General features: G+C 36.4%; 1 protein-coding gene across 2 annotated transcripts; it reads right to left on the reverse strand.

The window, feature by feature from the left end:
- Positions 1 to 1,119: 1,119 nt before the first annotated feature.
- On the reverse strand, positions 1,120 to 2,887 carry LOC309495361 (uncharacterized protein). Of its 2 annotated transcripts, XM_082165037.1 has the most exons (7): positions 2,409 to 2,434; positions 2,107 to 2,160; positions 1,844 to 1,908; positions 1,688 to 1,747; positions 1,507 to 1,604; positions 1,202 to 1,282; positions 1,120 to 1,166 (listed from the first exon to the last, which is right to left on the reverse strand). In XM_082165037.1, exons 1-6 carry the CDS (start codon positions 2,430 to 2,432, stop codon positions 1,251 to 1,253), a joined length of 333 nt encoding a protein of 110 aa, XP_082021163.1. In that variant the 5' UTR covers positions 2,433 to 2,434; the 3' UTR covers positions 1,120 to 1,166; positions 1,202 to 1,250. The 2 variants fall into 2 exon arrangements, 1 of the variants encoding a protein (XP_082021163.1); XR_014204631.1 differs by lacking the exons at positions 2,107 to 2,160; positions 2,409 to 2,434 and adding an exon at positions 2,552 to 2,887 and having other exon boundaries at positions 1,127 to 1,282.
- Between the last annotated feature and the right edge of the window lie 11,156 nt (positions 2,888 to 14,043).

A 14,043-nucleotide genomic window follows, 5' to 3' on the forward strand; every position in this document is an offset into this window, starting at 1 on the left:
TACATTCATGCCAGGTCTATACGTTCTCGTATTTCTCTTCCCTCACATCTCTTAGTTTCTCTCTCCTCTCTTAGTTTCTCTGATGTGTACAGTAAGATTGAGCTTATATACATCAGGCTTCCTTTTATGGTAACAAACTATGTTGCTTGAGCTTTAAAAATGGAACGTATATATCATGCGAACACATGGCACAATTCACTTTCATATTAAGAACATATCTTTGTTGCTTACATCTGCATCAGTTGGAAACATGTTACAGTACACACCCCTCTTCCTATATCTCTGACATATGATCTTCATATGAATCCATGCTACACTGTTAGACTTTTCAAGGGTTTTTTACAGTAACTTACTGGCAACACTGTTGCCAGTAAGTTACTGTAATTAAGAGTTACAGTACCAAACCGTATTTCAGTTTTACAGTACATGGTACTGTAATTGTGTAATACAGTGCATCACTGTAAAAACGAAGCTAATCAGTACACTACTGTAATTATTTTTATTTGTACTAAATATAAATTAGATTTTACAATTTTGATATATGATTAATTTTATTTGTATCCTACATAAGTACTACTGACATACAAACCAATTAGACAAAGTTATCACAAAATAAATTTTTTTTATTTAAAACATTTCATATATATCACAAAATAAACATGCCAATGCTGGAAATGATATGTGAAATTTTTACACATTAATGGGTGAGTTTAGGGATAAAATTTTTTGTGTTAATTTTAACTCATTCATTGTGTTAATGATTTTAACAAAGTAAATATGTCAGAAAGGTTAGCACAAAGATGAAACGTGTTAAATTAACACATTATGTGCTGTCCTTCACTGCACACATTTTTAAAAACATACATAAAACCATAAACAAAACATTAGCACAATACATGACACATAACCCCACCTTCAAAATAATTTCACTTATTTACAAAAATGTGTTGATTCATGTACACTGGTGGCCAAAAGAAGTATTTAAGTGTCTTAATGTTTTTGAAAGAAGTCTCTTTGATGCTCAAGAAACATTTCTTATTATTATCAATTTCTGACTGTCTACTCCTCCATCTTTTCTACAGCATAGGAGTAAAAGTCATCATCAAAATAATCTTTAAAAGCCAACACAATGTTTTTGTCCACCTTTGCGAATAAATGAACTTCTCCAAAGATTGGTTCCTGTTCAGAACTTGATTGACAACATCAGAATGTTCCCTGGTCTGCATGCGTGTCCACAAACACAAATGTACTCAGTCCTTCAGAGGAGATCCCGGTTCCAACACTATATGAGAGAGAGAGAGAGAGAGAGAGAGAGAGAGAGAGAGAGAGAGAGAGAGAGAGAGAGAGAGAATATTAGTGTCACATTATTTTTAACCTCCTTTTTTGTTTATTTTTATTATTATTTTCACAAAAACTTAAGAATATATATTTGTAAACAGCTTTTGTCAATAAATAGCATACAAAAGAACTAAATTAAATGATGCCAGATTAAATTTTAATACTTACAAATCCTAAATTCTGTCCAAAAATGCTGAGATCCATAGAAAGAAAGACTGGAATCGATGATTTTAGCCCATTTCAGCTTGTCTGCAGTGAAGGGGTTCCTGTTTGAGACAAATACACAGTAAGACACATGCAAGAAATCACTGTGTGATGATTGTTCTCCTTCCTACAGTAGTTAACCCACCTGTGCGCTGATATTAGGACCTTCCTGGTCAGGTGGGACTGCAATGGTAGAGTCTTCTGCCTAATAAAATATAAAAATAATGCAAAAATATAAACTTAAGTTGTTTAGAATGCTAGATTTGGTATGAATTAGTGAGAGTTTTACTGCAGTGCTTACCTGGATACATTTAATCTGGCGAGACAGAACAAAGACAATGGCCCATCTTCTGATTGGTTAATTTGCTGTGTAATAAATATAAAGTTAGACATGATGCAAAGGTCACTTATTTGATATAAAGTTAGCCAATTTTATAGAGATTTTATAAGATATTGTAAGCTACCTAGTCTGCACCTGTGGCTCCAAAGCAATTTTCACATATTGCTAATCATTTCAGCAAACTTATCTCAAAATATAGGCTATCACAAATGGCCTAACGTTACCTCTGGAATCTTGCTACAAGTCACTGGCGCGAATTGGCGCTTTGTTGCAGTTGCCTTTAAACACATAAAAATGGAAGTAAATATTAAATTACATAAAAAAAAAACTATAATATGTTATAGTTTGCAACTAATGCTAAAACTATAAAGGTTCTCATCTGTAGGCCAACATTATCTACAACCAAAACAGAATTTCACATGAGTTTATTCACATTTATTGTTAATGTAAACGCGTTACACGTTGGCTTATTTTAACTCGACAATTCAATAATCTAACAAAGTGTGTAAAATGAAACGTTATTTACCGTGGTAAAGTTCGTTACCGCCATGTTGACGACGTTAGGCGAACGTTAACATACTTTAAACTGGGCACAATCCTGTCAACACACACAATGTTTTATTTATTTATTGTTTTTTTTTTTTTTTTTTTTTTTTTTTTTTTTTTTACCTTGGTTGCTGATCTCTCTCTCGGTGAAGTGCATTCCGTCTCTTCCCCGGGCCAGACAGGAACGGCGCGATCCAACAAAAGACAGACCCCACTGATATTACACTGGATGCTCTGGCGCGACACGAGTCACGACAAATCCCAGACAGTGTAGTGATGCGCCGCGGCCGTTATATTTCTGACGTACGGTACTCCGAGTCCAAGCGCTCGCGCAATTTCTGACAAGGGACAAACAGGTTTGCATTTTGTATTAAAGGTCCGGTTGCTTCAATGTGTCCAATATAGACAGCCTCTGGCTATTATAGCGTTGTAGACACGCGGTGTAAGGCAAAAATTAGGAAATAAAAACCACGATGGAATGGTGCCAGCCAGAGAGGCAGTTACGTCAAATACAGTAGTATACAGCAAATGTAAAAAATACAGTAAGTCTCTGTATGTGGTGTTAGACAAATACAGTAGTATACAGCAAATTTTAAAAATACAGTAAGTCTCTGTATGTAGTGTTAGACGTAACAGAAAATTCCCATGATGCAATGGGAATCACAGTTATTTACTGTAAAGAGAAATAGCAGTATAATACTGGGGGATTTAAAGTAAATAACTGTAGAAATTACAGAAAAGTCTAACAGTGTATCTATAGTCTCTCCCATGCACTCAAACTCTCATGCACATAAAACTCTATAACTCTATAAGATATTACAACTGATTATGAATATTAATAAGGAATAATAGTACAGATACATAATATTCAATAATAAAATAATGAAATTATATTAAAAGATGAAATTTTAGTCTTCACTTACGAAAAAGAAGTATACTTCAAGTTCATTTTATGAAGTATCCTTAAGTAATGTTCAAGTATATTTTTAAGTATACTTACTTTATGTAGTTAACTACTAAGTAAACTACTTAGTTTACTATTTTAATACAAGTAGTATTTTTTTAGTAGTAAACTACTAGTTTATACTGCAAGTACTGTAAGTTTTCTTTAAGTGAACATAACATTATACTTATAGTTTACTATTTATATATTATTTTTGCACTTGCAGTATACTACTATGTTCAAATATAGATATAATTGTTTTATACTTGAAAAATACCTTTAACTGTACTTTAATTTTAAAACCATTTTATTAGCTTCATGCATCCTTTTTTAATCAACACTTGAATGTCGGTAAGTTTCATAAAGAAAGGCAAGATTTTAAACAAAAAAGTTGAGAAAATCACATTTTTGTCAAAGACTACACCTTGATCAGATTCATAACGATGGATTTGCACCTGCCCACACTGCCAAAAGAACCAAAACCTGGTTCTATTATGATGGTATTACTGTGTAATTACTGTGTGATTTCATGTAATATTCAAATTTTTTGAAATCCTGTTTTCGTGGGTTTTATGAGCTGGAAGCCCAAATTATGTACAAATAAACAACTAAATACTTGAAATCGTTTAAGTTGTGGGCCCTGAATCTATAATCTGTGGAAGTTTAATGTTTTGAATGGAATTATGGAAATAAATAAACTTTTCCATGATATTCAAATTTTTTGGAAAGGGTCTGTATATGAGAGTATTCTTTTAAATTGCTATTTTAGTTTCTTTATCCTAAAAAGCATGTCAACATTAAATGTAAATGGAGCATTCATTTATAGTTTTTTATATGAAATGGTTATTGGAAGTGTGATATTTAAAAGAGTAGTACAACAAACTTGATTGCCAAGAAATATAACATGGTAATTTAATCTTCATCGAAAGGAATCTAGATTCGTCCCCCCAAACCTACTATTTCATTATCTGCTAAATTAATAAATATATATGTAGTTCGTTTCAGCATTTAAGACTTCATGGAAGTCTATATTGTAACAGACTGTGTTGATAAATAGGTTTATAGTGAATTTGAATACATTGCTACACACAAGAAAAAAATAGGCTCAGCACTGACATTCTACTATGCCTCTGTAAGCATTACCTGTAACCTCTTAAAATTTACACAAAAACTAAATTAAACCTGTCTTAATACCTTCATGCGGTGAGCTGTTTTTACTTCTGAGAAAATTGCAAACAGACTTCTTCAAAAACTTAAAGCAAGTGCCTCTCCAAAGGTAAAAACTAGGAGAGCGCTTTCAAAAGCAGAGCTATGATGCAAGTCTCTGGAGCCTGTTTGTTAAATGCCTGAACAGTGGAGAAAAGATGGCTCTCTCCAGCATCGGTCCATCCTGACGGGCGCTGTGGGAGCAGAGAATGGTGCTGTGGTGCGGATCCGCCAGCACTGCCATAAGACTTGTAAAACAGGTCTGATCAGGCCCCACTCTCCATCTCAACTCTCACGGCTTGACTGGCATGACACGGGAGGAGGCTGCTCAAAGGGTAGAACGTGTGTTCTTGTCAGGCCGTTCCGGTTTTCATGCGAGTATTTCCTAGCAATAAGAGGAAGAGGAAGAGCCGTTGATGCCGTGCCCGTCGAGTGAATATTCAATCCGCCTTCATCTTCAGTGAAAGGTTTCATGATTTTGCTAAGCTGCAAACTGACAGGCGTGACCGGATTGATCCGTCACGCATGTAGAAACTCAAGATGCAGAGACTGCACAAGATCAATTGCAGTGAGGGGGAAAAAAAAAATTAAGAGAGCAAACGTTGAAGCAGCTCAATACATTCCTTTATACAGAAGACTGCAGGTGTGTTTGTAGATTTATGTTTGAAATAACCACAACATGCATCGGTTTAAAAAATTATGAAAAGAAAATAGAAGACAACATCATGATACACAGAACTATAATGCAATTGCAATGCTATTTCAAACAACTACCAGTCTGACATCCATTCAGTTAGTGAATAAAAAGTTAAATAAATGTGAGCCGCACAAAAGCTTCTGAAAATGTCCAGCATGGTCAAATCTGACAAATGGACTAATACTAAATGACAGACAAATTACTGCACTAAAGGGACATTTAGCAACTCCCATCGCAGCTTGTGTGAATACAAATTGGCAGGTAAACAAGTGCTATTGGACTCGGCAGATAAGTATTTTTCAATCAACCTCACCATTTTTTCGTGAACAATCAGTTCAGTAAACTGCAAATGCCCTTCGTGGATGAAACAAGGTGCTATTTATTCGCTCTCTCAGTCTGTTATTTTGAATTTAATTATTGTGAGCTGTAAGAATGACAGTAGGCTACAGGCACAATGGCAATAACTTTAGCAAGGTAACAATATGAACAATTGAAATTTTAAAAAGGCAATAAGCATTTACTGGTGCGTGTTGCCGCCATCAAATTTGCTGAATAAAGTGTTCAAACAAGCCTTGTTTCAAACTACAGCTTATTCTTCGACCAAAAAGATTTCTGATTGCTGGCCCACTTTTATAATAACTAGATAACATACAGTACAAAAGCTCTATTGCTTATGATGATTTAATGCAGTGGAACAAAATAATCCTGAATATGACTGGGCACAGACTATTGATGATTAAACACCACGCAGCACGTGCCAACGAGTTAGTGGACAAATCCTTAACCCCAGAAAAACAGGGTGGTAAGCCAACCGTAGCTTTGTGCTGGTGCCGCACCAAAGCCCGGTCCTAAGAGTGAGCAGCAGGGCGCTGAGCTCTCCTCCTGCGCTTCTGGCATCAGGGCACACTGGTACATCACGATTCCTGGGTTACCGCCCACCCGAGATGAGCATTTATCTTTGGACAACATTATTGCCTAATTCAAACAACTGCTGCTTTGACAGCACCACCAGTAAGATACATTTGGGGTGAGGAAACCTAATAAAGAAGAAATGTATTTATTCAGTGTCATCTCCACATTAGCTGTAGAAACATCACATATAGGGATTCTGAATAAACATTTTCATGAGAATAAATACCATAGTATAAGTCAGACCTGGTCTGTTCCGTTTAATGTGCACGTTGAGCATTAGCTTACATTATGAATCTGTTTGTAATTGACTTTTTGAAAAGACAAGTTCTCACCATATAGCAAGAATGACAGTGTTGTAAGAGATCCTGATATTAAATTCTGACCAATTTGATAAATAGTCAATAAGCAATAAATTAAATTCTAACACTATAAAGTTATAAAAATATAACACTAAAAACTGAAAACAATTGTTTAGCCATTACATTATAGTGTACATTATTAAAAATATTTTATTTTTAGATAAAGATTAGTGTTTTAAAGATTAACTTGAAGTTAGCGTTAGATCACAGTACTTAGTTTAAATGTAAAAATAGGTGAGAGGACCAGGCATAATAAAAAATAAATAAATAATCCAACATCAGCCAATATGGGCTATATGAAACTGTTTGACGCTACATAATAGAATTTACAAAAGACGGAGTTGAATGACATTCTGTGACCTTTTTGCACATGCCCAAAAAAGTGGAACCTTGAATCTATGAAGCAAATTGAATTAACCAAGCACTGTTTACGCCCTTCTGTGTTTCCCGCTGTGAAAATTAACTGCAGAATCAAATGAAAGTTTTCCGCGTTCAATTAAAATCAATGTCCCTTTCCTGAAGTTCCGGCTTGCTGGCAAAGTGTCTTTGTGTCCATTAGGGTCTGATTAGTGGAGGCGTCTAATAAGCAATTCCTTCCACTTGCTGCAGAAATTATGAAGCAAATGGTGCAGAAGCGGAGGAAAATGAGAAAGCCATAAGCATTCATAAGCATGTAAATGCACTAAACTAACCCTCAAGACACAAAGCAGAAGCACTCAACTCAGAGTAGAGATGGCCTCAAATGAAGATGATAGAAAACATTGCCTCAGGTAATAAAAACTACAGAAAGTGACATATGCAACTATCTGTAAAGTGACGTGCACAAGGGCGAAAGTAAAATAAAGTAAAATAAAACTAAGAAATTAGGCAATGTTAAAGGGTTGTGAAACATCCCTTTTTCAGCATAAGTTTATCACAACTCAATTTTGAAAAATATTCAAGAAACGAGTGTGAAAAGCTGTGAAAAGGTGGGAGGGCAGAGAATGGGAAGAGGGAAGGAGACCAACAACTCACTCACTTCCAGAGCAACAACACATTCAGAGATGGACACAACAGCGTGAGCCGAGACATTGCTCTATATCAGTCATAGCACATGTGTGAATGTGCGTTTATAATGTAACTATCATAGACAAACATGAGATAAATGGCACACATACACCAACAAATGGGTATTTTAACATTTTAGAGATATTGGTCTTCAAGGAAGAAAAACTGATACAAAGGATTTAAAAGGTCTTCGACACTACAGAACGGATGATATATTGGTTAAACAAGTTGTAGCATGACAGTTTTAGACTATCATAGTCGTCTGTACTGTTGTGTCCATGATCATGCCACTGTAACAAAACAGTTATTTCCATAAATATATTTTATTTAGTGACCAAATATGTGCACCAAAACTATGCTGTTTCATGTTTGCAGCTCTAGATAAAAAAATTAAAAAAAAAAAAAAAAAAAAACAATGGTCAGGATTCGCACAGTGAGTGATGCTTACAAACTGCTCTCAAGACTTCTGTGAGTGATTTATTTAGTTGTTTGAATCCTCTGCTGTGTGTGCTCGCTACTGTATCAGGAAGTGTGCGGTAGCAATTGAAGGAAATTAGAAGAAAGTTCCCACTCTCATGAATAATGTGAGGTGTTAACACTTCAAATGTGATTTCATGACGCATATTGTCGAGATCAAAGGAAAGTATCAAACAAAACAACTAAATCTGTGCAAACCGACTTAAAAATATATATTTACAAATTAATTTAATTATACATAAATTCAAGAAGTGCTTAAGCGTGATTCTATCATGGCTGCAAAACAGGCCAAATTATAACAATTTATAACATAACAGCATCTTTAAAATGTATGAATTGAAGAATTGGACTACAAACTATTATTATTTAAACTCAATAAATGGAACTATAATGGAAAATATAAAGGTAATGTTACAAGCTGCCATTTACCTGTACACGAAAATGCATCAACAAAATGACAACCTCCATACACCAGGAGATGGCAGCATAGTTTAAATTTTTAGAGCTCTATAAACAAACATATCTCCCAGACCAATGCTGACCACCACTGTCTTCACTGGACATAATCTTGTAATGAACACGCTATTCTAAGCAATCATACATTCTGACTTTTCTCCAGACCACATCTGGATGCTTCACACCATGTGACTCTGACTTTAATACAACCACTAATCTTTTCCTGGTTTATTCAAGAAATTGAACCTCTTAACCACCTTCAAATCCACACTGGCCACTTTTCTCAATGTGGATTCTGGATTATTACCATTGGTAGACTTTAATTAGATAGAGAACAACTTTGGATTTCTTCCATGTGGGCAAAGGTTTCCTTTTTCCTATTTTTTTTTAAGATACTGTTGCCCTAAGTTAGGTTGATTGTAACATGACTTACTATGATACTATTCTTAACAGACTGAAGCAATGTAAACAGAACTCAAGTGGCTGTTATAATAGCAGACAGGAAAACAACTTAAGTTAATAGGGTTTCCCTTTTTAGCCAAATGTTTTTGTCATGACATCTGCCTTCTCATGTCAGTTATTTCCTAATGCTTCATCTAACTAAAACGGCCATATAAAAAAATCTAATTAGCCTTTATATTTAAAATTTCCAAATGACAGAGCAGTGACAGTTCTGGGTCACATGGTGCCCTAAAAGATCTCAAACATCTATGTGGCGAGCAGGATGAGGCCGAGGGCCGTGAGAGAGCGGCACGAGGCCGGTGGCGTACTGATGAGCGACACCTGCGCGACGCTCTCTCACGGCCCTCTGCCTCGTCCTGCTCGCCACAATCATATGCTCAGGAAAACGTTACCCATCTTGTCGCAACTCAGCTTCAATGAAAGATCATAAAACGGGCACACAGAGAAATCTGTGGCCGGTTACATAAACCGTTAAGACTAGTCTTACAAGTCAGTCATAACATTTTTGTCTTTAAGACTGTTCATGACTTTTAAACGTCAGTTACATAAAAACTTAGATTGGCCTAATTTCATACCGAAAAGTAAGATTGACTGCCCTTTGACTAACTGCTAGTGGGTCATACTAGATCTTAAGACACTGTCTTACCATAACGGCTATGTTTATGCAACTGGCCCCTGAGGTGTGCAGAGGCCGCATCATGTGCCAGCCTAGGCGATCATGAAAAAACAAAATTATGATGAACGAAATTTCATAAGTGGAACTCATACAAAATAAATATTATGTTAAGGCTTAAAGTTGTAGTAAATATGTGGCTTAACAATAAAAAAAAGATAAAAACACTGACAGCAGCTCATAAAAAAAGCTCAGACAAAAGATGTCAATATGTTCTTGTAAGCACAATAGCGTGCACTTTTTTAATTTTTGCATAAGAAAATCTTATTTATCCACTTCAGCTGTGATTGCCCTGAGGTGGCTGTCAAGTTTTGCTTACATTATGAAAAGCTGTGCGCACAACCATAGTTACTTTAAGCATAACAAAATAATTCAAACCACATTCATTGAATGATAGTTCAAGAGGATAAAACAGCTAGCATCTTATTTACTGGTTGAAGACTTCTATGAAGCAGCATACATGTAATAGCCTTTCCTTCTATTCTCAAATAGGTCTGGAAAGCATCTTCAAGTGACAGCATCTGATTAATGCAATGCAGTACAGCTGTATTAACCTCTCTGCCTGTATTCAGGATTTACAGACGATTCATTCATCACCTGGCAAATTAGTACCTAGCGGCTGTTATCTTTCAGGGAGGTCTCCGTGCCGTGCCACTGCTTTCCATCGCCTTCAATTTCACTAAATCCAGGTTCACACTGTATAGGTTGGCCACAATTTAGCAAATTCTGTGAATCTTAAAAGATTCCTCTGATCCTAGGCCAAAATCAAAGTCTTTGATCATTCGTTTGACATGTTCATTTGATCAATTTTACCTCAGACAAAATTGTGGCAGTATCAGAAGATTTGACGCACAGTCCTGTAGTGTGACTTCTACGACAACCGTCAAATCAGACAACCATAGAAGCGTCGAACGTTATGACTTAGTGAGACATCATTAAACCACCCTTTGCTTCACACACATCGGCAAAGATGTAAAACTCTGGACGAGTCTCCTTGTGTGCGCAAGTTTTGTGTCTTGACTGCCATACAGTCTGACATTAATGACAACTGACATCCCACAGTGTGACGTCTGACAGAGGGGATCATGTTCTGACATTCTGACCAGCAATTATAAATTGTACTATTATAAATTTGTATTTAAGTGGCATGAGGCTTGACAGGGTCTAAGGGTACACGACAATGATGTACTAAAAAGGGAAACGTTTTTCCTTCGCATTTTTCGCATACAGACGACAATGTTGTCAAAACGATCCCTGTTCACACGGATCCTCGAAAACGATAAAAAAATAATGCTGTATTATGCATGTCAGGCCAGTAGTTGGCGAGGTCACTTTGTAAAGAAAATCTACAAACCTACAGACTGAACACGTAATACGCATGCACATGACGTCACAGTTTTCTCAAATTTGCATTTTTGTAGTTTACATAGAGACAATACCAGTATCGTTTTCAAAGACTTTGAAACCTGTTATCAATAGTTTGCATTTTCAGGTCACTAAAACGCCACTGTCCTGTAAATGAAAGGCTAAAATGCATAAAAAGTTTTTTGTTTTTTGTTGAAAAAGGTGTTGTGTAAATGGCACCTTAACGCAGTCTTGGACTGTAATCATATTCAGAATATAACATTTAATCAATATTTTTCTTACATTTTACATTATGCCTATTGGTGAGCCAAAATCATTACAACCAATCATAGGTAAAGCGAATATCATTGCATCTCCTATCAAGGCTACATATTAAGGTCTGTGTTGATTAGATGGTACTGTAAGCAAACAATCATCTTGTAATCAATGTGCTGGATGCAGGAGAAATGGACAGGAATAAAGATCTGAGAGACTTTGACAAGGGCCAAATTGTTAAGGCAAGGCGACCGTTTCTGAAACGGCAAGGCTTGTGCGTTTCTCTCGGTCAGCAGTGGTGAGAATTTACCAGCAGTGGTCCGAGGAGAGACAAACCACAAACAGGCGACAGGGTGTTGGGCGCCCAAGACTCATTAATGCACAAGGGCAACGAAGTCTATCCCGTCTGGTGCGAGTCAACAGAAGGTCTACTATGGCACAAGTTACACACAATTTTAATGATGGTTATGGGAGGAATATGTCACAAAACTGCTGTAGGGCTGCATAACCACAGACCAATCAGAGTGCCATGATGACTCCTGTCCAGCATCGAACGCATCAATGGGATCCTTCACACTCCCTCTACCTTCTTGTCGACGTCCCACAGTGCATCATGGTGCCAACACTTCCCCATGTAAATGGCGCACGCGTGCATGGCCGCCCATGCGTGCGCCATTTACATGGGGAAGTGATGAGACCAGGATGCACTGTGGGACGTCGACAAGAAGGTAGAGGGAGTGTGATGCATCCTACTAGACTTGAAGGATCTGCTGCTAACATCTTTGTGCCAGATCCCACAGAAAACAAAAAGGGATCTTGTACCATCCATGCCTTGGCAGGTCGGTGCTGTTTTGGTAGAATGTGGAGGACCAACAGCATATTAGGCAGGTGGTTATAATGTTTTGGCTCATCGGGTGAATTCAAAATGCAGGGTGATTGAGCCATTGAGATGAGTTGGAAAAAGTGTCCTCCCAAACAACCTGAATATACTCACTCACTCACTCACACATATATATAGAATATCATAAGGAAAACTTGTAAGGAAAACTAATTATTGTGTATTTACTACAATATACTTGCTCCAGAAAGACGTGTAATGACTCCTTTCCACAGCATCTTTATTCAGATCCAAGAAGAGGTATTTTTGGCACTGGAAATGAGTGTGTCATTTTTCTAATGGTCATTTCTAATGGCCGTGTGTGTTGTTTAAATAAATGCCATTTGATATGGCCTTGACAAATCCTGCCCACACACTCAAGATCCGCCAGACAAGCTAAAACAGGCCTTAAAACATTGAGAATCATTTTTAAACTGTTCTCTCTTGATACTGTCCAGGAAGTGCTTCTGATGATTTGAGAAATTCATGCAGGAGGTTTCCCAGAGGAACTCAATGTGCACTCCCAGGCTCAGTGGCATGGCCACACACACACACACACACACACACACACACACACACACACACACACACACACACACACACACACACACACACACACACACACACACACACACACACACACACAAATAAAATAAAAATCTCACCATAGACCAATGGTCAGTGTTTAGATCTGTGTGCCATTCAGCTCTAAAAAAAAGAAAAAAAGGGGGAAATTTCCACAGATGTGTGTTGTCTGTGGAAGATAGGCTAAGTTTTTGTTGGCATTGCTGAACAGGATTAAATGTATGGGAAATGTCTTGGTGGTAGCCTAGCTTAAGTAGACTAGACAGCAGTTCATTTGTCAATATGTGCGAGTGAATACCAGTCCCTAATAGTGCTTTAGGGGACCCTGCTGATCTGAGCCCTAATTATGAATAATTCCTTAATAATTACAGGATCGTTCACAGTTTTCTTGATGTGAAACGCAATATCGTGGAAGAAAAACAATCCATAAAAAATCAAATTAAAATGAATAGCCCTGAAAAAAAACATCCACATCAATCGTCTGTCTTACAGAGATTCCATTCTCAGTTCTCAGTGGGTCAGAGCGTTGTCCCCAGAAACAACAGTGACAGAGACCAGGGCTTTTGAGGCTGTTATCAGTGAGATATCCTCTAATGTGGACCTCACAACCCCATATTGAGACATGTCAACAGCAGAGCACTTTATTTAACTTCTGTGGGAAGTGGGAGTCAAGGATGTATTTTCAGAGATCATTAAGCAGTGGATTGCTATTTATCATTAACCCTCATGTTCTGCTTTTATGTTCAGGCACCACAAAGTAGGCTGGCACTTTTCAGAAATGCTGCTTCTGTTTGGGGTAAATTTGATCAAATTTAATAAAATAAAATAATAATAAAATAAAATAAAATAAAATAAAATAAAATAAAATAAAATAAAATAAAATAAAATAAAATAAATTGACACAGAGTATCCTATAGCCTGTAATACATGGTACTTCAAACATAATTTTTTTTTTTTTAATAAAATTAAAAAGGAAGATCATTGAAGCATAACCTATAGGTACACAATATCCCCAACAGAAATATGAGTGTTAACATGGTGTGGCCTAATTTTAGCAAACTATTTTATTTTTTATTTTTTAAAACTATTTTAGCAAAGCTGTGTAAAATAATAAAACTTGTTTTCAAAGAGTACATCTTGAATAAAAATGAACTTTTTCAAAAATTGTTGAATTTTTTCTTTTTTCTCAAGCATCTAATCAATTTAGTGTGGTTTATACTTAAAAAAAAGAAAGAAACATTTTTTTTTGCCATTGCCAATGTGGTAAGAAAAAAAAAAGAGACTTAAATCAAGATAACAAG

Source organism: Leuciscus leuciscus (genome assembly GCF_965113295.1).
Source record: "Leuciscus leuciscus genome assembly, chromosome: 3".
Lineage (NCBI taxonomy): Eukaryota > Metazoa > Chordata > Actinopteri > Cypriniformes > Leuciscidae > Leuciscus > Leuciscus leuciscus.